Below are 27,617 nucleotides of genomic sequence, written 5' to 3' on the forward strand. Positions count from 1 at the left end.
ATGGGAGACATTCCTTCTTCTGTGGCTGGGCTCTGTGTCGTCCAGGAAAACCTGACAACTGAGGGTCCGCTGTTTTTGTCTGCAAAACTGGGGACCCTCAATCATGTTCTCCTAATGCCACTGCTCCTGCAGCCGCTGCTTCCATAGCCATCGCTGGCGGGCCCTGCCTTCAAGGTATTTGATTATTCTCAGCTCACAGCTGGCTGAGGCTTAGGGCTCTTAAGACAGTTAATTATGCTGCTTGTGTGTGTGTGTGTGTGTGTGTGTGTGTGTGTGTGTGTGTGTGTGTGTGATGTCTGATACAACAGTACATCCCCCTTCCAGTATCCATTCCTTTCTATTGGTTAGAAGAGGAGTAAATATTGCTGAAGCCTCTTCATAGGCAGAGACAGAAGAAATGATTCTTGGTTGGGGTATTGAGAGCTAGAACAGTAGTGGCCTTATTCTTAGAGACTATTTGGGCTGGAAACGGCTTGAGGAGATAGAATATTGACTGGCAGAGCAGAAAGAAACTTAGAACACAGTGTTAGGGTTGGAATAGATCTGGAAACACATTGGCAATATCCAAACTGGCGGGCAATTTGGAGCATAGAATATAGACTGTTAGGGGTGGAAGGGACCATGGAACATGGGATGTCTGAGCTGGAAGGGAATTTAGAGAATAGAAAATAGAATGTCAGACCTGAAATGTACTTTAAAATGTAGCATAGAGAATGTTAGATCTGGAGGAAGACTTTGAGCAGAGAACATAGAATGTCAGAGCTGGAATGCATCTTGGAATATAGAACACACTGACAGAGCAGAAAAGGATCTTAGAACACAGCACATAGAATGTCAGATTCGGAAGGAACATTACAACAGAGAACAGAATGTCAGAGCTCAAAACTTCCTCAGTTTTCAAAGGAGGGATTTGGGACCCAAAGAGAGGTAGTGATTTGTAAAGGTAACACAAATTCAATTCCTCAAACTTTTATAAATGATCTATTATGGTCACAGCTTTATGCTAGACACTAGGGAAACAGACCAAATCCAAACCAAAACCTAAATCAAACAAAAAAATCCTTACCCTTAAGAAGCTCATATACTACTTGAGGTGGGGAGTGAAGAAGGATATTGTATATTTACAAATAAATATTATACAAGATAAAATGAGGAAGTCAACACTACTTGGGGGAGATGAGAGAGGAAATCAAGAAAAGTTTCTCAGAGACGGCAACATTTGAATTGAAACTTGAAGTTAAGAATGCTGAGAGGCAGAGAAGTAAGAGGTGTGAAAGAATGAAGGGTGTTATACACAAAAATATGGAGGTGGGAGCGAGATATGGGAAATAAAATGTTGAGGTCAAGAAAGAGCTAGTCGTTCAAATGAGTCGAGAGAGTTTGTGACACAAGCTAAACTAAAACACAGGGCTCCTGGGGTTGCATTATACCATCATGCCTCCTAGTTGAAGGAGAAACTGATCCCACAGGTATATTCTCTAATAGAAATGACTAGCTTCTCTTCCACCTTTCCTAAAGAATTGGTGCTACAAGTTTCTCTGAGAGAAAGATGCTGAGTAATTCAGTAAACATTTAAGTATTGATTGTGCGCACAGCCTTTTGCTAGAGGTGGGGTGGGGATGAGGAGGAAGATGAAAAATTTAGACAAGACCAATTCCTGCCCCTATGGAATCCAAAGTCTAAAAAAGAAGACATCACAATACAGTTATAGTATGAAATGATACATGTGCACATCAGAGATGTATAAGCAGTTAGTTCCAAGTATGAAAAGGTCATCACTAATGAGAGAGATCAGAAAAGACTTCCTAGAGGAGGTGGCATTTGGGCTGGACTAGAAAGAGGATAATTAGATGTTCAACAGGTAAGGGGAAAAGATAGAGCACAAAGGCCTAGTCATAGGGAAGATATCTGATGGTACAATGGGTTGAGTGCTAGATTGGAAGTTAGGAATATTTGAGTAAAGTGCTTGACACTATATACATGCTTATTTCTCTCCTCCCCACACTGAGTTCTGAATTGAGTCAGAGGACTTTGAATTCACTGTAGTTCACCATGTGATCTTTAGCAAATTAAACTTGCTCTGGTTTGTTTCCTTTTCTGTAAAAGGAGGGAGGTACTTGGACTAGATGATCTTTTCTGAATCTTGATCTCTAGTTCTAAAATGGTTTGGGTTTAAATCCTTTATTCTATCTGTATATGGGAGTAGGGTGAAGATGAGGAGGGAGATGCAAATCCTTTCCCCTTTCTGGGTTTCAATTTCTTCATTTGCAAAATGAAGGGACTGGCTTATGTACATCCTTTAGTAGTACTCTTTTTTTTTCCAAATTAAAAAGAGTTTATTATAAAGTACAACAAGGAGATCAGCCATTTAAAGATACTCTACCAATCTCCACTCACACTGGTAAGTTTAGTCCTAAGGATTCTGGTTACTACTTCCCTTTAGGGATCTAAAATTTGCCTTGGGGTGGGGTGAGAGTGATGGTGTTGGTGTTAGGATTTGTTTTTTTAAAAAAGTGCTCTATTCTATTAGCCCCTACTGGTATACTTTTCCTCATGATAATCAATTTATATCAGTTAGCTAGTCTGGATTAGCTTTTAGAAAAGGGTTTACTAAATTGGCATCTTAAGAACAGTTGGTATAAATAATTTCCTTCAAAAGTATTTGCCATATCGCTATGTACATATATGTATAGAGAGAGAGGAGAGCAGAGAGACAGAGACAGAGAGACACAAAGAGAGAGACAGAGACAGAGAGATAGAGAGAGAAGAGAGGAGAAAGGAGAGACAGAGAGGGGTGAGGAAGAGATGGGGAGAGGGAGAGGGAGAGGGAGAGCTCAAACTTAGAGTCCCATGTGGCAAAAGGGAGCTCACAGGTCCTGGAATTCCTTTTGCTAGGGTTCTTAAGGTGTCCTATTAAGCACAGTATATCTCTTTTTCCTGCAAGACTATTTGTAGAGCCTAGAATTTTTATCCAGTCTGTTCTTGGCTTCTAATGTGACATTGACCCCAGATGTATTAACCCAGTGTCCTGAAATACTGCTTAGATGATGACAGGAAGATGGAGAATACCAAATCCTCTGAATTCTTCAGAGCTTTCAGATTCTTATCTAATTCTAATTCCAACTTTCTGATTTTATAAAGGGCTAAGTAGGTATGACCAAAAGCCTCAGCCTATTTGAACAAGTTCTCAGACTTCCTTCTCAAATAGTGAAGAGTAGCTAATGGATTTCATGGATAAATTCATTAGGACCAAGTTGGTGATGTAGGTGATTTCAGAATCACCTTAAACCTACATGATTCGTAAGGTCCCATTTTGGTCTGGATCCTATTATCCTCTTGGGATGGGATAAGTATATTTGTATAGTTATATTGAGAGAAAGAGAAGTCAACAGAGAAGGATATGGAGAGTTGTAGAGGACCGCAGATATTGGGGAACTTTGAGAAAAGTATACTTGAAGCAAAATACTTAGAGTAGGGTGTCTCTTTATGGGTCTAGATCGTCTTAAGTTAAGATGATATTAGAGAATTTGACTTAGGGAATTTTAACTCCTGTGATTGAAGAGTTTGACTCTTCAGGTCAAAAAAAGAAGAAGATATACTCCTTTTAATCTGGAAATTATCAAAGATCTGAAAAAGGCTTGCACTCTTTATATGTCTATCTATGGCTTGTTGGCATGAGTTTGGAGCTCAGGACCTCTAGGTTGTCCAGTACTCTGAAAATGGACATTCCCGGGGCAAAAGATCAAAAAAGACTTTATAAAATGGAGCTACACCCTGCTGTAAGTATCTTTGCTTCAAGTATACTTTTCTCAGAATTCTCTAATACCTGCGGTCCTCCACAGAGAGTGAATGCTGTTTTCTGAGGAAATCAGGAAACCCCTTATGGAGGAGGTGATGGTTGAGTTAGATCCAGCGGGCCACATGCGGCAGCTGAGGACATTTTCCTCCTCACCCAGGGCTATGAAGTTTCTTTATTTAAAGGCCCACAAAACAAAGTTTTTGTGTTTACTATAGTCCGGCTCTCCAACAGTCTGAGGGACAGTGAATTGGCCCCCTGGTTAAAAAGTTTGAGAACCCCTGAATTTGAAGTTAGTGGTGGAGAGGGTTGAGTATCTCATATTACTCTTCTTTACATACTCCTTGTTTCACTCAAACTGACTGTGTACTTCCTCACAGTGATTTCTTGCTCATAGTAGATTCTTCTACACCCCTTATCTTTGCCTCTTGAATGATGTACTATTCATCAATGTTCAACTACAATTCTAACTCTTCATTGAGGTCTTCATGGATCTTTTCCAAGGATCTGTGATTTTATTAATGTGGGTGGTACTTCCAATGATACATATTGCATCTACAACTTTAAGTGATCTTTGAGAATTCTAGTTCCTGAAAACATATCCCTTTGAAAGTCAAGCTGGGGTTGATGAATCTCTCCAAACTTAGCTGGTCTGATCCTCAGATAACAGGCATGTATTTCACTCCTACACCAGACTAGAAGCCTGACTAGCTATGGTTATCATTTTTTGGTAACTGGTAAACTCTATCTGTTCCCTAGCTCATAGTGCCCAGATAGCAGGTGGTGATGGGGAGATGGCTACCTATGGACTAAAAATAGAAAGCATAGGATGAGATGGCAAGGGGGCAGTGATTGCTTTTAATGTATTCTAGTTATTTTGCCAGTTGATACTTTTGTGATAAAATGGTGCTTTCTATTTTAAGTAAGTTGTTGTTCTCACTGTGATGATAGGAGGCCATGTGAATCTTGACTGAATCAAATTAGGTATATTCAGTGAGTAGGTAAATATATTAGGGTCAGCTAAACTGTGACTGCTGTTATACATTCTGTAAAACTTAGTTTGTGATTATCATATGCCTTTTAACAATACAGATAAAGATGTTTAATAAACAGGATTTTTGTAAGGAATATCTTCATCTTTCTGTGGTGAATGTGAATGCATTGGTATGACTTGCTAGAGAATATTTACTTCCATGCACAAATTTATATGCATCTCTATTGATAAGCTGAGGCCTTTTCTTTCTAAAATTAGGATACTGAAGTTTTTTTCTCTCCTAGGATATAGGCTAGCATCTATATATGTAATCTCTTTTAGAAGATGTAACTCCTTTAATGGGGGTTCTATTTATTGTCTTTTCACAAAAAATACATGTTTTGGAACCCTGGAAAGATGATAGAATCAGATGTTTCCTAGCTCTTCCTTCTTCACACCAGAAAAAGACGTAAAAAGCCTCCAGTAATGGGAGATGGGACAAGCAAAAGTTCAGCAAAGAGTAGAATTGGAACTCAAATTTGGAGCATGAAGTATATTTTTTAAACTGTAGAACCTTTTCTATCCACATTATTTAAACATAATTTCATGCCTATAGGAAAGACGCATCAGGAAACAAGGGAAAATGAACCAAAAGCTATTGGTATCTTGAGTATAGTTGATACAAAAAGGCAATAAATTAATAATTGGTTAGAGGAGGGATTTCAAACATTATACTCCAGCTTTAATTCTTTGAGGAATTATTATAGAGATTATAAAGGAATATATAAGCATATAGAACACAAATCAAAGAATGTAATTTCAGGATATGTAGGAAGGGAAGAGAATTAATGAAGGGAGTAAAATAAAGAAATGTTTATTAAAAGGGGCTGAAAAACTCCAGTGAACTAAAAAAACTGGAGGGAAGGAGAAGAGAATGATTTGGGCAAAAGGAAAGGGAAAAAAGGGAAAGAAATAAAAAACTAAATAAATCAATAATTTAAGTAATACCCCAAGTTTAGGGGAAAAATTGATTAATAAAGATGGTTGGGAAAAGAGAGCTTATGGGAATAAGGCTACATTAAAGCAGTTTAAGTAGAAGAGAGTAGTAGAATGCCTATGAAAAAAGAAGTGCTATAATTTGTTGCTTCCAAGAAATACATTTAAAAAAGCAGAGACATACATGGAATCCAACTGAGCAAAACAAATCAAAATTAGTTGTGTATTAAGTGAATGCAAAAAACCAGGAGTTTCAATTATATTTTCAAACAAAGCAAAAATTAAAAAAATTAATGGCATTAGTAGAAATAAAGAAAGTAGCATTATACTCAAAAGTACCATCAACAGTGAACCAATATGAATACTAAATTCATATATGTGTACATGTGTGTATGTATCAAATGACATAGTTCTAAATTCATAAAGGAAAAATGAACTAAATTGCAAAAAAAACCCCATAGATTGTAACTCAGTAAGAGTAGAAGGCTTTAATGTTCCTTTTTTCAAAGCTGGGCAAATCCAGTAGAAAGATAAAGGAAAGAGAAAGTATAGAATTGAACAAACTCCTGGAGAAATTTAGAAGTAAAAAAAGCTAATGTTGCTTTCTGAATGGGACAAGAAAATATACTTATTTATCAATACCGCACATCATTCTTAGAAAAAAGTATACCATGTATTTTGGGACAGAATAATCACCATATCAACTAAATCATAGGTTTAATACCTAACCTAAAATGGCTCTGTTTAATAGTTCTGATTTTACTCTTTTTTTTTTTTTTGGCAAACTCCCAGGTGAGAAGGCTACTTCTACCTATGCAGGCCATCACTTCCTTTGAAACATATAGTCTTAGAGATGTGACCAGAACATCATGTATGTGGCAGATCTAGGACTTGAACCAGGTTCAGCTCTCTGGCCATTTGGCCATTCTACCTCTTATAGATAATGATACAATAAAACCTGTAGGGCCAGATGCTATTTGGCAATCCATTTCCCATTACCCATTTCTAGGTCACTGTTCTAGGGTGTTCTAGGGTGGGGAGGAGTGATTTCAGTTGAAAGGGAGCAATGTGCCTAGCAGGGTACAGGGAGAAAGGGAATTGTAAGGGTCCTACCTGGGTAAGAGCCAGAGCACAAACCAAGAGTGAAATGATCACACCTTTTTCCAGATCACATTAATGTGGATCCATTGAAAGCTGACAGGTCCCCCAGAACTAACTATAAAAATATCACGATGAAAAAGTCTTAAGCTCAGGACAATGATTCCCCCCATCTTTCTGAGGTAAGCAGCGTCTAACTCTACCATAATGTCAAAAGTCAAGAAACAGAATGGAAAAATGAGAAAACAACAAAAAAGAATCTGACCACAAAAAATGACTATGCTGATAGGAAGCTCAAGATACAAATTCAGAATGAAAGAATCAAAAAACAGCTATAATTTAAGCCTCAAGGAAAATTGCAGGTCAGACAAAAGCACAACAAGAATTCCCATAACAGCTAAAGAGATTAAAAAAAAGAGCAAAAAATTAAAAAAATCAAGAGTAGTAGAGGAAATATTAATGAAAGAAATGAGAGCAATGCAAGAAAATTATGAAAAGAGAATTAAGCTTGGTAAAAGAGGCACAAAAACACAAGAGAAAAAAACTCCTTAAAAATAGAATTGGCCAAATTGTAAAGAGGTACAAAATCTCACTGAAGAAAAGAAACTGAAAAGCAAGAATTGGCCAAGTGAAAAAAGAGGTACAAAACTTTAATGAAGAAAATAATTCCTTAAAAATTAGTAATGATTATATGGAAGTTAATGACTTCATGAGACATCAAGAAACAATAAAACAGAGTAAAAAATGAAATCTAGAAAAATATGAAATACCTCTTTGGAAAAATAACCGATCTGAAAAATAGAGCAAAGAGATATAATTTAAGAATCACTGGACTACCTGAAAACCATTATTAAAAAAACTCTAATCATCACATTTTAATAAATTATTAGAGAAAATGAATGACAGGGAAAGATAATGCGGAATGTTGGAGGGGATATGGGAAAACAGGGTCACTGATACATTGTTGATGGAATTGTGAACACATCCAGCCATTCTGGAGAGCAATTTGGAACTATGCTCAAAAAGTTATCAAACTGTGCATACCCTTTAATCCAGTAGTGTTTCTACTGGGCTTACACCCCAAAGAGATACTAAAGAAAGGAAAGGGACTTGTATGCCAAAATGTTTGTGGCAGCCCTGTTTGTAGTGGCTAGAAGCTGGAAAATGAAAGGATGCCCATCAATTGGAGAATGGTTGAGTAAATTGTGGTATATGAACGTTATGGAATATTATTGTTCTGTGAGGAATGACCAGCAGGATGAATACAGAGAGGAATGGCGAGACTTACATGAACTGATGCTGAGTGAAATGAGCAGAACCAGGAGATCATTATATACCTCAACAACGATACTGTATGAGGATGTATTCTGATGAAAGTGGATCTCTTCGATAAAGAGAGCTAATTCAGTTTCAATTGATCAAGGATGGACAGAAGTAGCTACACCCAAAGAAAGAACACTGGGAAATGAATATAAACTGCTTGCATGTTTGTTTTTCTTCCCGGGTTATTTATACCTTCTGAATCCAATTCTCCCTGTGCAACAAGAAAACTGTTCGGTTCTGCACACATATAGTGTATCTAGGATATACTGTAACCTATTTAACATGTAAAGGACTGCTTGCCATCTGGGGGAGGGTGTGGAGGGAGGGAGGAGAAAAATAGGAAGAGAAGTGAGTGCAAGGGATAATGTTGTAAAAAATTACCCTGGCATGGGTTCTGTCAATAAAAAGTTATTTTAAAAAATGCTTAGATATCTTAGAACCAAAGAGTGATATAAAATTTAAAAGAATTCACCAATTACTTCCTGAAAGAGATCACAAAATGACAACTCCTAGGGATATTTAGCTAAATTTCAGAGTTCCTAAATCAAGCAGAAAATACTGAAGAAAGCAAGAAAGAAACAATTCAAATACTATGGAGCCACAATCAGGAGCACATAAGTTTTAGCAGCTACCATGTTAAAGAGAAAAAAACTTAGAATATAATATTCTAGAAGGCAAAATTACAACTAAGAAAACCCTATCAAGTAAAACTGGGTATAATCACATAGGAGAAAATATTCACTTAATGAAATAGAGGACTTTTAGGCATTCCTGATGAAAAGACCAGAACATAATAGAAAATCTAATGTTTAAAAACAAGATCTGAAAGAGCCATAAAGTGATAAATATAAGAGAGAAATCGTGAGGAACTTTGATAATATTAGATTGTTTATATCACTAAATGTGAAGACGATACATGTAATTTTCAAGAACTTTATCATCGTTATGATCAGTTAGAAGGAGTGTCCTTAGACAGAAGTCTTATGTATGAGTCTATTAATTGGAATAATTTCAATAAGAAAAATGAAAGTCTGACCTTATGTAAGAGTTTGAGCTGAATTTTGAAGGAAAGTAAGGATTCTAAGAAGTTGAAATGAGGAGGCAGTATATTGTCCAGGCTTGATGATAAGCCTATGAGAAGTCATGGAGATAGCAGATAAAATCTTGTGGGCAAAATATAATGGTAAATATTTAACAATTGGGCTCTTTTACATACTTTTAAGTTTAATTTACATTATTAACATTTTTTTAAATCTAAACAATCAACAAAGCAATAAATTAAGCCCTAATTTATAGTGAGTGCCTGTTTCTGTGCTGTCAGTGCTTACACTGAAAATTAATTATTTAGTTCTTGGAAAACCAGAGAGCTGGCTCTAGCATACTTTTGGCTGTATGTGAGATAGAAAGAATATGAGGAATTAAAAAAATTAGGAGCCTTTGTTTGAACTGCTACTGAATGAAATAAGCAGAGAACAATATACATAATGATTACAACAATGTAAATAAAAAGTTTACTAAAAAGACGTCAAACTCAGTAAGTAAAAAATCAATGAAGACCCCAGAGAAAAGATAATGAAGTACATCTCTTCCCAAACGTCAGAGCTGTGGGGGATATGAAAGCAGAATATTGCATATATTGTCAGACACAATCATTTTATTGAATGTTTTTCCTTTTTTGCAAGTGAATATTCAATATAGGGATGTATATGAAATGACTGATGTAAAGATAAAAGACTTCTTTAAAACATTATGAAAACTAATGTTGCCATGAGACCATTCCCTGTTGGCAGGGTTCAAAGTTATCTGCAGATAAAAAAAGATTCATTACAATACTCTGTTAGATTTGAGTAATGCTCTATATTCTTAATTAAAAAATAATGAAGTTGATAAATATTTCTCCATCTTAAAAGAAAAAAAAAACAACTCCCATACTCTTAACTAATTAACTTATTATCATGTAATTTACTGGTGAGCCTCCCTTCATTTTTTCCTCTAGCACCCCAAGGGACCTCAACAAAATTTGTATTCCTTTTCTCTGGTGTAAATTATAGGTTGATTAAATTCAATGATATAAAACTTTTTATAAAGAATATCTTGTTGAATTCAATTTTTCCTGAGAGTTTAATCTCCTGTTTACATGTGTAATTTTTTGTTGATCATTATTTTTATATAAACCCTTAAATTTCTGAAATCTCTCCATTTTAAAAAATTTGGATAATGCTCAACATACCCAATGAAATTTTTGTTTTTGTATTATTGTAGTTTCTATAGATAGTGGTCTCCAAAATGGTATGCATATACTACAAGAGGTACACAAAAAAAGTTACTGCAGTGCTGGGAGAAAATGTTAGCACTTTGATTCTATTTATTTTTCATCTTTAAAAATCAGAAAGAAATTATACTTTACACATATGGGTATGTATGTATACATGCACACACACATATGTATACACACATATACATACTTCCCTCACCTGGGGATATATTGTACATTGAATACTATTGGTAAGAAGAAGAGAGAACAATTTGAGTGCATTAAAATGTTTAAATCAAAGAATAATATCCAATGAGTTTGGAAATTTAGATTGAGGTGAGGTTGTATAGGACTTTAAAAGCTAAAAAGAAGAATTTATATTCTATGCTAGAAACAATGGGAAACCATTGGGTTTGATTGTGTAGTGGTCCCTTGGGTAAATCTATTTTTAAGAAAATTACTTTGGTAGTCCTGTGTAAAATGGGCTAGAATTATGAGAGATTTGAAGCAGAGAGAACAATTAAAAGACTGTTACAATAATCTAGTTGACAGGTGAAAATTGAAGTGGTGGCTGTATAAATAAAGAGAAAGGGACAGTTGCAAGAAATGTTGTCAAGGTAAAAATGTTAAGATTTCATTAATAATAATCTTTTTTATTAAGTACAAATAGGTTTTGTACCATTAAATAAAATTAATGTTTTTTCATTTTTGTCTTAAAAATTCTGTTTAAATTATAAAGTACATATCAATACAGCATTACATATATGTCAAAAATGTCTGAAGACTACTGCTATAAATAACAAGTTTCTGTGTTCTGAGCAAAGAAAGATATAAAAGATAAACATTCTTGTCTGACCATGTGCCACTCCAGCTATTACTTTAAAATCCCTTTGAACTAGAAAACTGAAACATCATTCTCCTATATTAAGGATAGAACTTTTTGCATATTTAAAAAATGTTGGTGAACCATCTAAGATAGTTAGTACTCATTTGCAATACTGTGACCTTCATGATTCTTAGAAGTTATTACCCCACATAAATTGATTTGAGATCATAGGCCTCTGTGATGAATAAACAGCTGGTAAAGACACAACTTAAGAAGCAGTGCAACCACAGTGGTAGCATCTTATCTCCAGACCCTCCAGAGACTTCTATTAATTATAGAGAATATTTTTCTCTAACCTTTATTAATATGTATAAATTCTATGCTTGGTTTGTGCTTTTTTACTCCCCAGGAATGGCAGTCAATTTATCACAAAAATTGTTCATTTAGAGCCCAATTACTATTAAATCTAGTTAATAATATGGATAAGAGAATCTAATTAATTCACTTCTTAAATTATTTTCTGTACTTTCCCTTCCCTGATCCCGAGTAATATTAATTTAATTCCTTTAAGTATGGATCACAAAATTAAGTTCTGATCATTCAAATCAATTGACTAACATTTATTAAGCACTTGCTTTGTGCCAGACATTATGGAAAGGTGCTGGAAATACAAGTACAAAAAAAGAGACAATATTCTTGAGTAACTTATTTCAAATGAATCATTATTGTAAAGTTTTTTCTTATTTAAAACTTAAATACAAAATAGGAAAAGAAAAAAAAAACATTGTTATATGTATAGCAGAACATAAGAGAGGATTCAAAATATAAAGCAATACATTTCCATTTCAAGAAAGCCTATATAATAAATACTACACATTGTTCTCATAGCTGTTCTTTTTTTTTTTTTTTTTTTGCTTCCTTGTAGATTTTCTTTTGTTTTCTGCTGTACATATTTTACTTTATTCTTTTTCCCTCTTTCCTCTCCCTTCCCCCAAGAAAACTACAATAAGTATGGTGATATACACTCACATACACATAAATATATATACATAATATACATATATACACACATACTTTGACATAGATATCTATATTTTTATACATATATATTCATATACATCTATGTAAGATTGTACTATGCTTATTTGTCCTTTGTTTCTCTGAAGGTAGATAACATCTTCCTTCATAAGTCCAAATCTTTCCACATTTTTCTAAATCCACCAACTCATCATTTCCTACACCACAGCAATATTACAACCTTATATTATCTAGTTATTTTAAATAGTCTGAAACAATATTGATCAATATAGGCATTATATAGTGCAGTTTCCCTATTTTGCTCTTTTGATTAAATCTATTTTAGCTTTAACTTTATGTGAGATCATGATTACTACCCCTGCTTTTTTACCTAATAAATTCTACTCCTGATCTTTATTTTCTGTTTCTGTCCATCTCTCTCTTTTTTAATCCCTTCTGACTCCTCTCTTTTACTTCTACTTGCTATTCTGCCCTCCTATTAGTAAATGTAATCCAAGGATCCTTCCCTTATTCTCTCCCTCCATCTTTTCCCCTTACCCTCTTGTTTCTATTTGAATTCAGAGGACTTTTATAGTTTTCTAAAAGTATATGTTGTTTCCTCTTTATCCCACTCCTACCAATTTACACATTTTATCCCATTTCCATTAATATACACATCCTTTTCTGCTCTACCATCTCATTCCTTCATCCTCTTATTTCTTTATAAATTTAGAGAGATTTTATTCCCTTCTAAGTGTTTGCTATTCTCTCTTTAATACAGATCTGATCTGTATTATATATATATATGTGTATATATATACATATTATATCTGTATTATGTATATAATACAGATCTTATCTGTATAATTATAAATCTCTAAAAATCCCTTCCTTATCCTCTTCCCTCTCCTTATCCCCTTAGTCTCTTATTTCTTTCTGAATTTAGAAACTTTTATATTCATATATATATGTGTGTGTTCAAAATTCATCTCTCATCTAATTCCTCTGTATCAATTCTTCTTGTACTTTATTTGTACAATTATTTTTTACCTTTTCCTACATGTTTTTTGCTTTTTAGGATCATATTCAATTCCTCCCAATCTTTCTTTAGACCTATGCAATTACTGATGACAATTTTACACATAATTTATATTTCCACCTATAAAAAGTAGATAGTCTGTCATTATTGAGTCCCTTGTAATTAGTCTTTGATATTTACCTTATGTTTTTCTTGGATCTTGTATGTCAAATTTTCTATTAACTTCAAGTCTTTTTGTAACAAAATCCTGAAAATCTGAAAATCATTAAATTGTGAGTAGTTTTGAACCAGAGTCCTAGGGTGGCAGCTTGGAGCATTATTAAAATTTTAAATTTCTATGGAGCAAGTAGCATACTGTGGTGTACTCATATTTATATTTACTAAGCAGAGTTTGTGCCTTGCATCTATTAAGTGCTTGACAACTGTTCATTTAATTTATTTGTATTTAACTTGGTAAAAAGGAGGTTTGGCACACAGTCTGTGGGTAGCACGACAAGGAATCCTTGGCTCAGAGAATTTTTGAATTGGAAGGAACTAAAAGGTCATATAATCCTATTCCCTTATATTTCAGATAAGAAAAAAGAGGTTCAAAGTGATTAAATGACTTGCCCTTTGTCATGAAACTAGTGACAGAGCCCCTAAGCAAGATCCATAAGAGAATGGGTGTGAAGCTGTGAGAAGTCAGTTGAGGTCTGATCATAAACTTATTTAACAGCCTACTTAGTTAATATATTTGATTAAACTTTACTATTTTTCAGGTACTGTGCTAAGCACTGAAGATACAAAGAAAGCTCATTGCTCTTTAGAGTTTAGAGTTTAAAGAAGGCAACAACTTATAAATCACTATGTGCAAACTAAAGATATAGACAGAATAAATTGGAGATAATCAACAGAGGAAAGAGCTAAGTATGAATGGAGTTCAGGCCAGTAATCTGGGCAGTAGTGTTTGTGTAATATTTTATATTATACAAAATAGGACATATCACCAAAGGCACACCATTTGGAAGATGATAGCCAAATATTGTAGCAGCTGCCCACAGGGCAGAACCCATTATCTAATTAAAAGTACAAGCGCAGCTTTAGGTAGGCAGTATGCCATTACCCAATTGTAATTCAGCCAGAGCATAGCAGGATATCTACATTGCCAGACCTGCCAGATGACAACCACAAGTGGTCAGAACAATTGCATTGGAAGAATGCCATGTTCTGAGTCACTAACATGATTTCATTCAGCACCTATGGTTTCACATAATTTATAGTTCAAGTATTAAGCACTCCTCTTGCTTAATATAGGGTTGAAGATAAGGGAGAAGAAAGCCAAATAGTTTGTGGCACTCAACATACAACTTCTGGAACAGTTATTCTGATGAATGAAATAGGTAGTCACTCAGGGAAGGAGGGATAGTGCTTTCAACATAATGGAAAGAACTCTGGATGTGGTAATCATCATAGCTAAGAAATAGAATAATGGATCAATGAAATAGATTAAATACATAATATACAGTGGTAAATGACCATAGTAATCTAGTGTTTAATAAACTCAAAGATCAAGTTTTTTTTTTTGACAAAAAAATTCTGGGAAAACTGGAGAATAATGTATATAGTAATAGAAAAAAGATTTAATTATTCTAATCAAGAGATCCAAGATAATTCCAGAGGTCCCACAATGAAAAATAGTATCCACTTCCAAAGTAGAGAACTGACGAATTCTGAATGTAAATTGAGACATTTTTAACTCTTTGTATTTATTGTTTTTTTGTTTGTGTTTTCTTTTGCAACATGGCTAATATGAATATATATTTTGTATAACTTTACAAATATAATTGGTATGAAATTACTTGCCTTGTCAAGAAAGAGAGGGGCAGGAGGAAAAAAATCTGGGACTCAAAATTTAAAAAATATTGCTAAATTTTTTTACATGAAATTGGAAATATTTAATAAAATAAATAAAATAATTTTTGAAGTGTAAAAATGCTTCTTGGTTCAGTGGTGGCACACAACTTAATTTCATTATCTTCAAGTAGGTAAGACAATCTAGACAAGAGAAGACAAGTTAGACAGCAAGCAAACCAATATAGATTAAACAGATGCAATTCCTCTAAATATATTTCTGTATTCGTCATGATGTGCAAGAAAAATCAGATAAAAAGGGAAAAAAGAAAACGTGAAAAAGAAAAAACATACAAGCAAACAACAATAAAGGTGAAATGATTATGTTTTTATTTACATTCAGTTTCCATAGTTCTCTCTCTGGATACAGATAGCTCTTTCTATCACAAGTCTATTGAAATTGCCTTGAAGCACCTCATTGTTAAAAAGAGACAAGTCCATCACAGTTGATCGTCACATAATCTTGTTATTACTGTGTACAATGTTCTCTTCATTCTCTTCACTTCATTTAGCATCAGTTCATGTAACTTTTTCCAGGCTTTTCTTCAATCAGTCTGCTTGGCATTTCTTATAGAACAAAGATATTCCATTACATTCATATACCATAACTTATTTAGCCATTCCCCAACTGATGGGCATCCACTCAATTTTCAGTTCCTTGCCACAACAACAATAACAACAACAAAACCATTTTTGCACATGTACACCTTTCCCCCTTTTTGTGATTTTTTTGGAATATAGTCCCAGTAGAGACACTGCTGGATCAAAGTTTTATAGACCTTTGGGCATAATTCCAAATTACTCTCCAGAATGGTGGGATCAGTTCACAACTCCACCAACAATGTATTAGTGTCTCAGTTTTCCCACCTCCCTTCTAACATTTATCATTATCTTTTCCTGTCATCTTAGCCAATCTGGCAGGTGGGGAGTGGTACTTCAGAGTTGTCTTAATTTGTATTTCTCCAATCAATAGCGATTTAGAGTATTTTTGTATATGACTAGAAATGGCTTTAATTTCTTTATCTGAAAATTGTTTATATCCTTTGGCTATTTATCAATTGGGGAATGGCTTGTATTCTTATAAGTTTGAGTCATTTCTCTATATAGTTTAGAAATGAGACCTTTATCAGAAACACTGGATTTATAAAAATATTTTCTCAGTTTTTTTCTTCTCTTCTAATCTTGGCTTCATTGATTTTGTTTGTACAAAACCTTTTTAACTTAATATAATCAAAATTATTCTCTTTGCATTTCATAATATTCTCTAGTTCTTCTTTGGCCATAAATTCTTCCCTTTTCCACAGATCTGAGAAGTAAGTTATCTCTTATTCTCCTAATATACTTATAGTATCATCCTTTGTGCCTAAATCATGAATCTTATTTTGGTATAAGATATGAGGTGTTAATTAATGCCTAGTTTCTACCATACTATTTTTCAGTTTCCCCATCAATTTTTGTCAGATATTGAGTTCTTATTCCAGAGTGGAGTCTTTGAGTTTATCAAACATTAAATTACTATAGTCATTGACTACTGTAGTTTGTGATTCTAACATATTACATTGATTTACTACTCTTTTTCTTAGCCAGTACCAAATGGTTTTGCTGTTTGCTGTTTTATAATACAGTTTTAGGTCTAGTACAGCTAGACCATTTTCCTTTGCATTTTTTTTTTCATTAATTCCCTTGAAATTCTTGACTTTTTGTTCTTCCAGAGGAAAAAAGCTAACCACTTCTTTGGCTTCTTTATTTATTTTTTGATTAGAGTTCTGATTTCTAGTTCTGAGAGGGGAAGATTAAAGGTCCCCATTATTATAGTACTATTTCTGCCTATAATTCATTTAATTTTTCTTTTAAAAATTTAGATGCCAAAGCATTTGGAGCATAAAGTTTAGCAGTGATATTGCTTCATTATCTATGATAGCTTTTATTATAATATATTTTCCCTCTTTATCTCTTAATTAGATCTATTTTAGTGTTGGCTTTCTCTGATATTGTGATTGCTACCTTTGCTTTTTTTTTTTTTTTTTGCATTGGCTGAGGCATAATACATTCTACTTCAGTCCTTTATTGCAATTCTGTGTTTATCTATCATTTTAAATATGTTTCTTGTAAGCAACATATTGTTGGATTCTGTATTTTAATCCATTCTATTATCCATTTCTGTTTTATGAGTGAATTCATCCCATTCACATTTAAAATTATAATTACTATTCGTATATTGTCCTCCATCCTATTTTTCTTCAATTATGTTAATAGTTTTCCTTATGCTATACCATCCCCCACATTCCTGGTATGAATCTACTTGGTCAATATATATAATCTTGGTAATATATTATAATTTTTTAAGTTAGTATTTTACTTAGGACTTTTGCACCTATATTCATTAATAAAATTGATCTATAATTTTATTTCTGTGTTTTTATTTTTTCTAGGTTAGGTATCAGGTATCAGTATCATATTTGTTTCACTAAAAGATTTTGCTTTTCTTTTCCTGTTATTCCAAATAGTTTATTTAATTTTGGAATTAGTTCATCTTTAAATATTTTATAGAATTCACTTGTAGATTTGCTGATCCTGGTGCTTTTTTCTCATTTATGATCTTTTCAATTTCCTTTTCTAAAACAGGGCTATTTAGATATTCTATTTTCTATTCTGTTAATCTAGGCACTTCATATTTTTATAAATATTCTGCCATTTCATTTAAATTGTTAAATTTGTTAGCATATAATTGGGCAAAATATCTCCTTTTAATTGCTTTGATTTCATCTTCATTAGTGGTACTTTTACTCATTTCATTTTTGATTCTAGTATTTTAGTTTTCTTCTCTCTCTTTTAAAAATCATATTAATCAATGAATGGCTTATTTATTTTTTTGATTTTTTTCCCATAGTATCAACTCCTACTTTTATTTATTAATTCAATGGTTTTGTTACACTGAATTCTATTCATTTTACCTTTAATTTTTAGGATTTCAAATTCAGTGTTTAATTGGGGATTTTAAATTTGTTCTTTTCCTTATTTTTAATTGCATACCTATTTCATTGTTTTGCTCCCTTTTTTGGTTGAAATAAACATTTAGAGATGTACATTTCTCTCTGATCATTGCTTTTGCTTTATCACATAGATTTTAATATGTTGCTTCACTATTGCCATTTTCTTTAATGAAATTACTAGTTGTTTCTTTTTTCCTCATTATTGTTCTTCTCAGCTACCTCCCTATATAACACATTCTTTTAAAGAATCTTTCCCTTATCCTTTCCCCTTATCCTCCTTTTCCTTGTTTTACTCATTCCTCTAAGGGCCCTTCCCTTTTCTTATTCTCCCCCCTCCTAAATCTTAATCTATACACCCTTCTAAACATCCTTCCCATCTTATTCCCTCATCTTCATATATCTTTATAAATTTAGAATTGTGTACCCTTCTAGATGTATATGTTGTTCCCTATTTAACCCAGATCTGATGGGAGTAGAGTTCCAGCATTACCGGTTCTCTACTTCTATCTTATTCCTCTGATTTAGTGCTTTCTCTTGTACCTCATTTGTATGAGATAATTGCTCCTTTTACCTTTTTCTACACGGTTTTGCTTTTTAGAATCACCAGATTACACTCAGTTTATCATCATTTCTTTCATATTATCCAAATACTAATTACAATGTTAAGAATATACTTTACATTTCCACAAACAAAAAGTAAACGGTTTGTTCTTAATGAATCCCTTGTAATTGGTCTTTGATGTTTGTCTTATATTTCTCCAGGATATTATATGTCAAATTTTCTATTAAATTCTGGTCTTTTTTCTTTGGACAAAACCTTAGAGTCTGTCAATTCATTGAATATCATTTTTTAACCCTCCCCATTCAGGATTATTCTTATTTTTTGGCCACAACTCCAGTTCTTTTGTTCTTTGATATATAGCGTTCTAAGACCTTTAGTCTTTTAGAGTAGCAGCAACTAAGTCTTGTGTAATCTTAACTGGCATTCTACAATATTTGAATTGTTTTTTCTTTGTTGCTCATAATATTTTTCCTTGACCTGGAGTCTTTGAAATTTGGCTATAATATTATTGTAAGTTTTCATCCTGATATTTCTTTCAGGTGATAATTGGGGAATTTGTTTTTTTATATCTCTTTTTCTATCTTGTTCTCAAACTTTGGGTCAATTTTCTTCAATTATTTCTAATAATATTATATCAAAATTCTTTTGTCTTTTTGATTGCAGCTTTCAAGAAGTCTGATAATTTTTGTGATTTCTCTTTTTGATCTGTTTTCCAGATCAGTTATTTTTCTTAATGAGCTGTTTCACATTTTCTTCAATTCTTTTCATTCTTTTTATTTTGTTTTATTATTTCTTAGTTTTTAAAAATTTCACTTGTTTCCCCTTATCCAATTCTAATATTTGAGTTGTTTTCTTCCTTAAGATTTTGGATCTCTTTTTCTAGTTGGTTAACTTTCTTTTCATAATTTGCTTGGTTTTGTTGGATTGGTTTTTTCTCTATTTTTCCTCCGTCTCTCTTATTTGATTTTTAAAGTTCTTTTTAAGTTCTTCTAAGCTCTTTTTGGGCATGTGAACATTTGATATTACTCTTTGGGGTAAGAGAAGTTTTGCTTTTTTCCCCCTTCAGTATCCTCATCTGAAAAACAAACTCAGGTTCTGCTTTATCCCCATAGTAGCTGTCTATGGTTGGGTTCTTTCTCCTTTGCTTGCTCATTTTTATTTTTAGCACTTGTTATTATAATCACCTCTGGTTGAGAGGTGTGGAGCATGATACTTCTGGCTGCAGGTCCTTCTTTTTTCTTTTTTCTTTTTTCTGAGACAATTGGGGTTAAGTGACTTGCCCAGGGTCACAGCTAAGGAAGTATTAAGTGCCTGAGACTAGATTTGAACTCAGGTCTTCCTGACTTCAGGGCTGGTGCTCTATCCACTGCGCCACTAGCTGCCCCTCTTATTGTTATTTTCTAAGCTTTATCCAGGACCTAATTTCAGCATGCCCTCTCCCCTTCAAACATGGCTGGGGCTCCCAGCCACACTATACTGAAAATGGTCCTGCTCCCTGAGTGTTCTTCCTTTTGGCTGGGCATGTGCTAGCTCTTCTCACATCCAGCCCCAACCTGGGATCACTTCTCTGTAACACAGCTAGACTTGATGTCTTTCAGCAGCAGAGGGTTCTTTGATCTTTTCCTGCTCCCTCTAAGTTAGAATTTCCTTGTTAAAGGTTGAGGTTATTTCCCAGTAGCTGCTTCTAGGTCTTGTGTGTTGTATGAGCTGAGATAGCTTGAAGGTGCTTGCACTTCACTTGTTAAATCTCCATCTTTCCTCAGGTCTTCTCCATTTGTTCTAGGAAGACCACTGCTCTGCCCCAATTTCTATCTATTTCTACCCACTATGTTCACCCTGATGCACTATTTGTTCTTGTTTGTGAAGTAAATTTGAAGAGCTTGGAATTTTCTGATTTACTCTACCATTTTCTTCTCTTCTATTATTTCTTACATTATGGTGCTCAGGTGTTTTAATTAGTATTTTTCTTCAGTTGTCACTATGGTTTATCTTGGAGATCAATATATTTTGATTGGAGAGCAAATTTTCTTTATATGTATGCTTTTTGTCTTTTAGATTATCCTTTACTTATGTGTATTTGTATTCCTAATCCACTGTTATCCTCCCCTCTTTTTTTTGATGAGACTTGTGGTCTCACATTAGTTTTTCTATTCTACCAATCATTTACTATATAGGCTCATAACTCTTATTTCTATTTTAAACCACTCAGGAATGCCATCTTGTGATTCCATGATTTCTTTAAATTTCCCGGAGTTCTGTGTCTCACCAAATGATGCATCATTTTCCTTTGTTTTGTAGTATTTATTGTTTATTATATGTGGAGGCCATATTCCATTCAGCTTTTAATGTTTCAAATATTGATGTTTGAGTTTTCTTCTTCCCAAGATCTTTAGTTGTTTTAGTCTGAATCCCTCTCTTTAACAATGATTTTTCTGAAGGCTAATTTTTCTCAAAACCAATTCACAACTCACCAGCCTAGGGCTCTTTCTCAAGTGACTTTTGGGACAGTTGGATGATGGGCTTTCTCCTCAAGCTTAGTAAAATGCTGCACAATAACTCCCTTCCCCTCTTATTCCAATGGTGTCCTGTCTTGTTCCTTTGCTCCTTAGTTCTCTGGCATGTTGGTATAGAGAATGACCACCTAGTGACAATGCTGTCAAAGTTTATTTTTGTCATTTGGAATTTGGGTCTCTGAGATTCTGAGATCAGGTAAAATATGAGGTTGAATTCTAAAACCAGACACATATCTTGTCCATTCTGTTGCTTCTCTTTCCTGAAGCGATCTTTTGTAGAACAGAGTGTTACTGATGCCACCAAGGTCCAAGAAAAGTTCCACAGCTTGGAGAGCAGGTCTTCAGGGGTCTTGGAAAGAGAGGATGGTGGTGGTATGGGGTTCAATTTGGTGAACTTACTTTTTACCTTATGCTGCTGACTTTAGGAAGTAAGCCCACAAACAATATCATACCACCATTTTATTTCACCATATTGTTTCACCATAGAAAGAGATTTACTAACCTCACAGGCTCCACTGATGGAAGGTCCTACCGAAGACAGGATCTTAGCACCAAGAGGTGGTGTATTATAAGAACAATATCCTAACTATGCCCAAAAGGTTATAAAGGTAGGCATACCCTTTGATCCAGCAGTGTCTCTACTGGGTCTGTATCCCAAAGAGATCTTAAAAAAAGGAAAAGGTTCTACATGTGCAAAAATGTTTGTGGCAGCCCTCCTTGTAGTGGCAAGGAATTAGAAATTGAGTACATGCCTATCAGTTGGGGAATGGCTGAATAAATTATGGAATATGAATGTAATGGAATATTATTGTTTTATAAGAAATGACGAGGAGGCTGATTTCAGAAAAGCCTGGAAAGACTTATATAAACTGATGCTGAATAAAGAAAGCACACTAAGAAAACATTCTATACAGAAACAATGTTATGTGATGATCAACTGTAATGGACTTAGCTCTTTTCAACAATGAGGTGATACAAGACAATTCTAATAGACTTGGTGTGGAAAATACCATGTGCATTTAGAGAGAGAATTGTGGAGACTGAATGTGGATCAAAGCATAATATTTTCACCTTTTTGTTGTTTTTGTTTGTTTGTTTTTTCTTTTTGATTTGATTTTTCTTGTGCTGCATGAGGAATATGAAAATATGTTCAGAAGAATTGCATATGTTTAATTGATATGGGATTGCTTGCTCTCTTGGGAGGGGATAAGAAAGGAGGGAGGGAGAAAAATTTGGAACATAATTTTGAATGTTAAAAACTATCTGCATGTATTTGGAAACATAAAATACTATTTTAAAAAGAACAATATTCTAATTCCTCCCTATGCATGTTAGGCTAATTTTGACTCAAAAGCCATTGAGAAATTTCCTTAAGATTAATTGGCTTAGGGCAGCTGGATGGTGCAGTGGATAGAGTGTCACCCCTGAAGTTAGGAGGACCTGAGTTCAAATCTGACCTCAGACACTTAACACTTTCTAGCCGTAGGACCCTGGGCAAGTTACTTATCCCTAGTTGCCTCAGCAAAAAATAAATAAATAAATAAAATAATAAAAAGATTGTTTGGTTCAAGAAACTAAGGTCTCAGATTGTTGTCACTTTTTTATCACTTGGGTACAAAGCAGCCACTCTTAGATGCTTGGCTCCTGTATCACGATATATGCTTTGCTCAGTTGAATCAATTTCAGGGATTCTCAGTGCCAATTCTAGTTGAGTTTCTTCTGCTGTAATTAAATAAAGCTTTATTGTTAAAGGTTGAATTACCTATAAGATCTCATTTGTTTCAAAATAAAGTCTAAATTACTAGGAGCCTTGTCTGTGTCAGACCCAACCCAGAATAAAGAATTATTTGTATTTACTGGAGTGTATAACCTGAAAGAATGTCTTATCTTTCTTTTTCTGTAGAGATCTTCTGAGCTGAAGGAAATAATTTGGAGGAGGAAATCCTGAAATTCTGGTCTTGGAAAAGGACTACTTTTCCCTCTTTGGAAGTCACAATGATTTTGGAATAGCACATTAAATTAAAAGTACACCATCTACTCTTTGAATTGTTTCTCTTCCATACCACTAATTTTCCTATTTGAACCTCTTGAGAAGAAATGACCATGCCAGGGTTGAAATATAGGTTCAGGCTTCAAGGAACATGATCAGAAATCATGACTGAAGGGTGAAGCAGACAAGTCCTCATGTAGGTAGTTAAAATTCTATGCCATTATAAGCACTATCCAAAATAAATTCATGATCTGCAAATATTATAAATCTTGTAGCTGATGAGCTGGAGAATTTTATTACATCAGTTTGAGTTTGAGATAGGAGATTCTACACTCGGAGAATATTCTCAACTGTATTGAAACTTAGGAAGGAGTAGACACAATGGAAGGATTATATATATATATATATACATATATATATATATATTTTCATTTTAATTCCGTATTGTTAAAACTATATGATTAAAACATGTTTGAATCTCTGAATCTGTAGCTATTGAGACCCAAGAAAGTAAAATATTGCACAAAATATTGCAAAGAACTGAAAATATACATTGTAAATTCTCTATTTTAACCATTGAATATTTCATCTTCTCTATTAAAATGGATCCTGGGATTTAGAGAGAAATGATGAATTTAGCAAGATACCATGGTGGAGGAAAAGGGGGGAACAACCCGAATTTGTTTATACTTCAGTTTGCCCATATAAAGATGTGAAAGATCTAGAGAACAGCTTGCATAGAGTCCAATTAAACTTAGATATTGCATTCTGAGAAAATTTAGAACCCTTGGCTGGATTTTTATGTTTCCTCACATATGAGCTACTACACCTAGTGAGCCATACCATTGGTATATACTTATTCTCTCCATGCATTTATCCCAGATTCTTATATCATATATGGAATATAGTATGAAGGCTACAAGTACAGGGACCCAGGGGTCCTCAAACTTTTTAAATAGGGGGCCAGTTCACTGTCCCTCAGACTGTTGGAGGCCGGACTATAGTAAAAACAAAAACTTTGTTTTGTGGGCCTTTAAATAAAGAAACGTCCTAGCCCTGGGTGAGGGGGATAATCGTCCTCAGCTGCTGCATCTGACCCGCGGGCCGTAGTTTGAGGACCCCTGCGGATCTCTACACATACATATGTATACATGTGCATATGTACATATATTGTGCCTGCATACGCACATATACACATTTTTAAAGATCGCTTTCATTTTCTGCTTCAGGTTTGACCACTTCCAGGTTATAATGCTTTTTCTTTTTGGAGCTTAATTAGCATCTCTTCTCAAAGCCAACCTAAGAACTGACCTTGAGAGCTCCTGAGAGGAGGTTCGTGGGCAGGCTTGCTCCAATAAAGGGCACTCGAGGGAGTTCTGAGCAAGGAAGGTCTGGCTTCCAGAGGGACGCTCAGCGGATGGTGAGGAAGGGCTGGCCAGAGGGTTAAGGGGCTGGCACTGAGTGGGGTATTGAGGGTTGAGGCAGCACTAAGGAAAGCCTGGTCCTGAGAAAGAGGCGTCACAGGGAATTGAAAGGATCTTGGCTTTGAGGAAGAGCACTGAAAAAGGGCCAGCATTCCGAAAAGGGCGCCTTTGAGAGCGGAAGCTGAGCCGGGCGGATATGGATTGACAGGACGGTGGGGCTTTGAAAAGGGGTCATTAAATGGGTTAATATGAACTCAAGGAAGGCCTGATTTTGTCAGGGGTCTCCAGAGATGTAGTGACATTGGAAGGGGATGTTTGTTAGGACAGGACTAGTCTCATGTTGGGGCTGCTAGGGACGAGGATTTGGGGGATATTTGAGGTCAATCACATTGTCTTCGAGCGAGCAACCGGCGCGTGCCGGGAACGCGAGGCGCATGCGCGCTCCGGGGCGGGGGGGATCACGTGCCGAGCGCCCCTTTCTCTATCTTTCCTCCCCCTCCCGGGCCGGCGAGGCTCTGTGAAGACGCCAAGATGGCGACGAGCAACTATTACGGTTTCGCGCCGGGTGCCGGCCCGCAGTACAGGTACCTCCCGGCCCCGCCGCCCCTTCTCCCCGCGCCTCTCCAGGAGCGCCGGCCTTTTCCAGATTCGGCCTCCTCCGTCTTCGGGTCCCGGCTTCTCAGAATGGAGCCGGACCGGGACTGTGGCGTGTGGCGGGGGGGAGCTGGAGGCAGCGCTGCGGGCCCGGGGAGGCTGAGGCGCTGCCTTGTCCGGCCTGGCTTGGCTTAGCTCGGCCCAGTCCCAGCCGCTCGGTCCTCCTCTCCTTGGGGGTCCTGGGCCGGCTTCAATCGCAGCAAAGATGGCGGCGTGGGCGGGGGAATATAGATGGGGTGGGGGGGAGATGAGGTAGGAGGGAGAGAGGAGGGGGGTGTGGAAACCGGAGCAGAGCCTGCGATGGGAGGGGGGGGGGGGCGGGATGTAGACAAGAGGTTCTGAATGCAGGATAGAGGGGACGTAGAGAGTGGACAAAACACAGGACGGGGGCCGGCGCGGGGAGCGCGGGGGGTGTTGGGAGAAGATGGGGTGGCCAGAGTCCTCGATAGAAAAGGGTAGATTGAATGGATTGTGGGGCCGGGAGAGATAAAGGGGTAGGTTGGAGGAAGGATCTTAAAGAGAAGGCAGGTGCCGAACCAAGGATAGACTAGGTGCAGGAGGCAGGGGATGGGGAGGCGAAAGACAAGGGATCGTGCAGGAGCCGGGAAAGACTCTTTAAACCGGCTGGGAGAAGCCGACTCTGGGCTAGGGGAAGAAAGAAGAGCCGTGGGAGACAGCACGGGATGTGGGGGGAAGGAGAGAAGAGAGGTATTAGGGGGTGACGGGGAGGGGAGTGTGTGGGCGGCAGTTCGGGGATGTTGGGAGGAAGGGTTTCCAGAGCGGCGCGGGAAGGATGCTGGCTGCAGCACTGGGGATGGGGGAAGCTTCTGAAGTGGGGCAGCAGTGCTGGTGGGGAAGGAGAGGAGGTGTATGGGAGGCTCTGGGGTTTGGGGATGGCTGCTGAGGTCTGCGGGAGGTGTAACTCCTGAGAGGGAGGGGCAGAGGGAAGGGGCTATAGGGAAGGATGGGGACCAAGTATGTGTGGGGGTGCATAACCGGGAATAGGAGTGCAGTTGAAGGAGAGGTGGGTGAGATTGTGTGGGAAGCAGATCTAAGGATTGGGAGGGGGTACAATTGAAGGATGGGAAAGGGATGGGAGGGGGCTGGAGTGTGCTGCCCACAGAGCATTGGGGTAATTGTTGGTAAGAGGGGAATAGAGAAGACGGTGGTAGAAGAAACTAAAGGAGTCATGTTATGATAGTTTGAAATCTTAAGGAATAAAGAAATCCGGGAAGAGATGGGGACAGGGATCTATGGGTTAGGATAGTTTGGGGATGGGGAAATGAGGGATAAAGAAAGGATCAAAAACCCTGAGGTGAGGGAGTTTGTGGAAGGACACGGAGGATATAAGGAAGGATAGGTGAGGAAATGGGAGAACTAGGTATATATAGGGCATCAGACAATCAGGGATTTGACAGGAGAGGGTAAAGAGAGAGCTTATCTGGGTTAGGATAGAGATTGTCTGTCAGGACAGTGATTATAAACAATTGAAATGGGGAAGGCAGGGAAACTGAAAACCTGGGCAAAAATGGGCAAAGAATTGGGTAGGGAGAAGGAAATTTGGAAAACCTAATAGGGAGGGAAGGCTCTTCCTAAGGATTAGACATTTTCTGAAGTATTTCTATACACTCAATTTCCCAGCCCTCCCTTAGGAATAGTTGTCATTCTTTCATTTTTAGTACTTGCCTGGAAGAAGAGGGAAGGTTTTGTGTTTGTCTGTCTTTCTGTCTCTCTCTGTGTGTATGTGTGTCTGTCTGTCTTTCTGTCTCTCCCCTCTTTCCCCTTCCCTATTTTTGGTTTCCACTGTTTTTTACAACAAACCATACCATTTACCTGTTTTCCCCCCTCTAGTTTGGATGCTTTCTTTTTGCATTTTTTAGCCTATCACATAAGTATGAAGGGTCAATTCTCAGATCATAGAAATGCCTGGTTAGCTATTGGTTACCAAATACTTTAGGTTCTTACTCTTTCCATTTTTTCCAATTCCAATATTTGCATGTCTCCACCCACTGTATTTCAGTAATTGGGATAACAATTAGCCCAACTCTTGCTTATAACACTCTTACACTATTCCATTTTTCCAACCTTGGGCTTTTTTTGGTTTGTTAAGGAAACAAAGGCTAAACTTGGATTTGGGGACAATAATTCAGAGGAATATCAATGTATTTATTTAATGTGTACAGCACTTCAGGAATTATATTTTGTTGCAGCTGCTGATAATGGATTTTATGAGGAAAGCCATCCTGGCCTTCTGTTTTCCTTGAAGCAG

At 36.1% G+C, this 27,617-nt stretch overlaps 1 protein-coding gene and 1 long non-coding RNA gene across 7 annotated transcripts in view; both read left to right on the forward strand.

Moving 5' to 3' along the window:
• Positions 1 to 23,317, forward strand: part of LOC127544960 (uncharacterized) — a 123,798-nt gene extending 100,481 nt beyond the window's left edge. The window contains exon 5 of the long non-coding RNA XR_007949569.1: positions 23,184 to 23,317. This is a non-coding gene — a long non-coding RNA (uncharacterized LOC127544960). The remainder of the gene's footprint in view (positions 1 to 23,183) is intronic.
• A 1,241-nt stretch (positions 23,318 to 24,558) lies between these two features.
• ZFR2 (zinc finger RNA binding protein 2) overlaps positions 24,559 to 27,617 on the forward strand; it is a 115,660-nt gene continuing 112,601 nt past the window's right edge. Inside the window, exon 1 of one of the 6 annotated variants that reach the window (XM_051971950.1) lies at positions 24,559 to 25,278. In XM_051971950.1, coding sequence (XP_051827910.1) covers positions 25,226 to 25,278 — 53 coding nt within the window. In that variant the 5' untranslated portion in view covers positions 24,559 to 25,225. The remainder of the gene's footprint in view (positions 25,279 to 27,617) is intronic. The other 5 variants (XM_051971947.1, XM_051971946.1, XM_051971949.1 and 2 more) reach the window with 5 other exon arrangements.

This window comes from Antechinus flavipes, chromosome 1 (assembly GCF_016432865.1).
Source record: "Antechinus flavipes isolate AdamAnt ecotype Samford, QLD, Australia chromosome 1, AdamAnt_v2, whole genome shotgun sequence".
Taxonomy (NCBI): domain Eukaryota; kingdom Metazoa; phylum Chordata; class Mammalia; order Dasyuromorphia; family Dasyuridae; genus Antechinus; species Antechinus flavipes.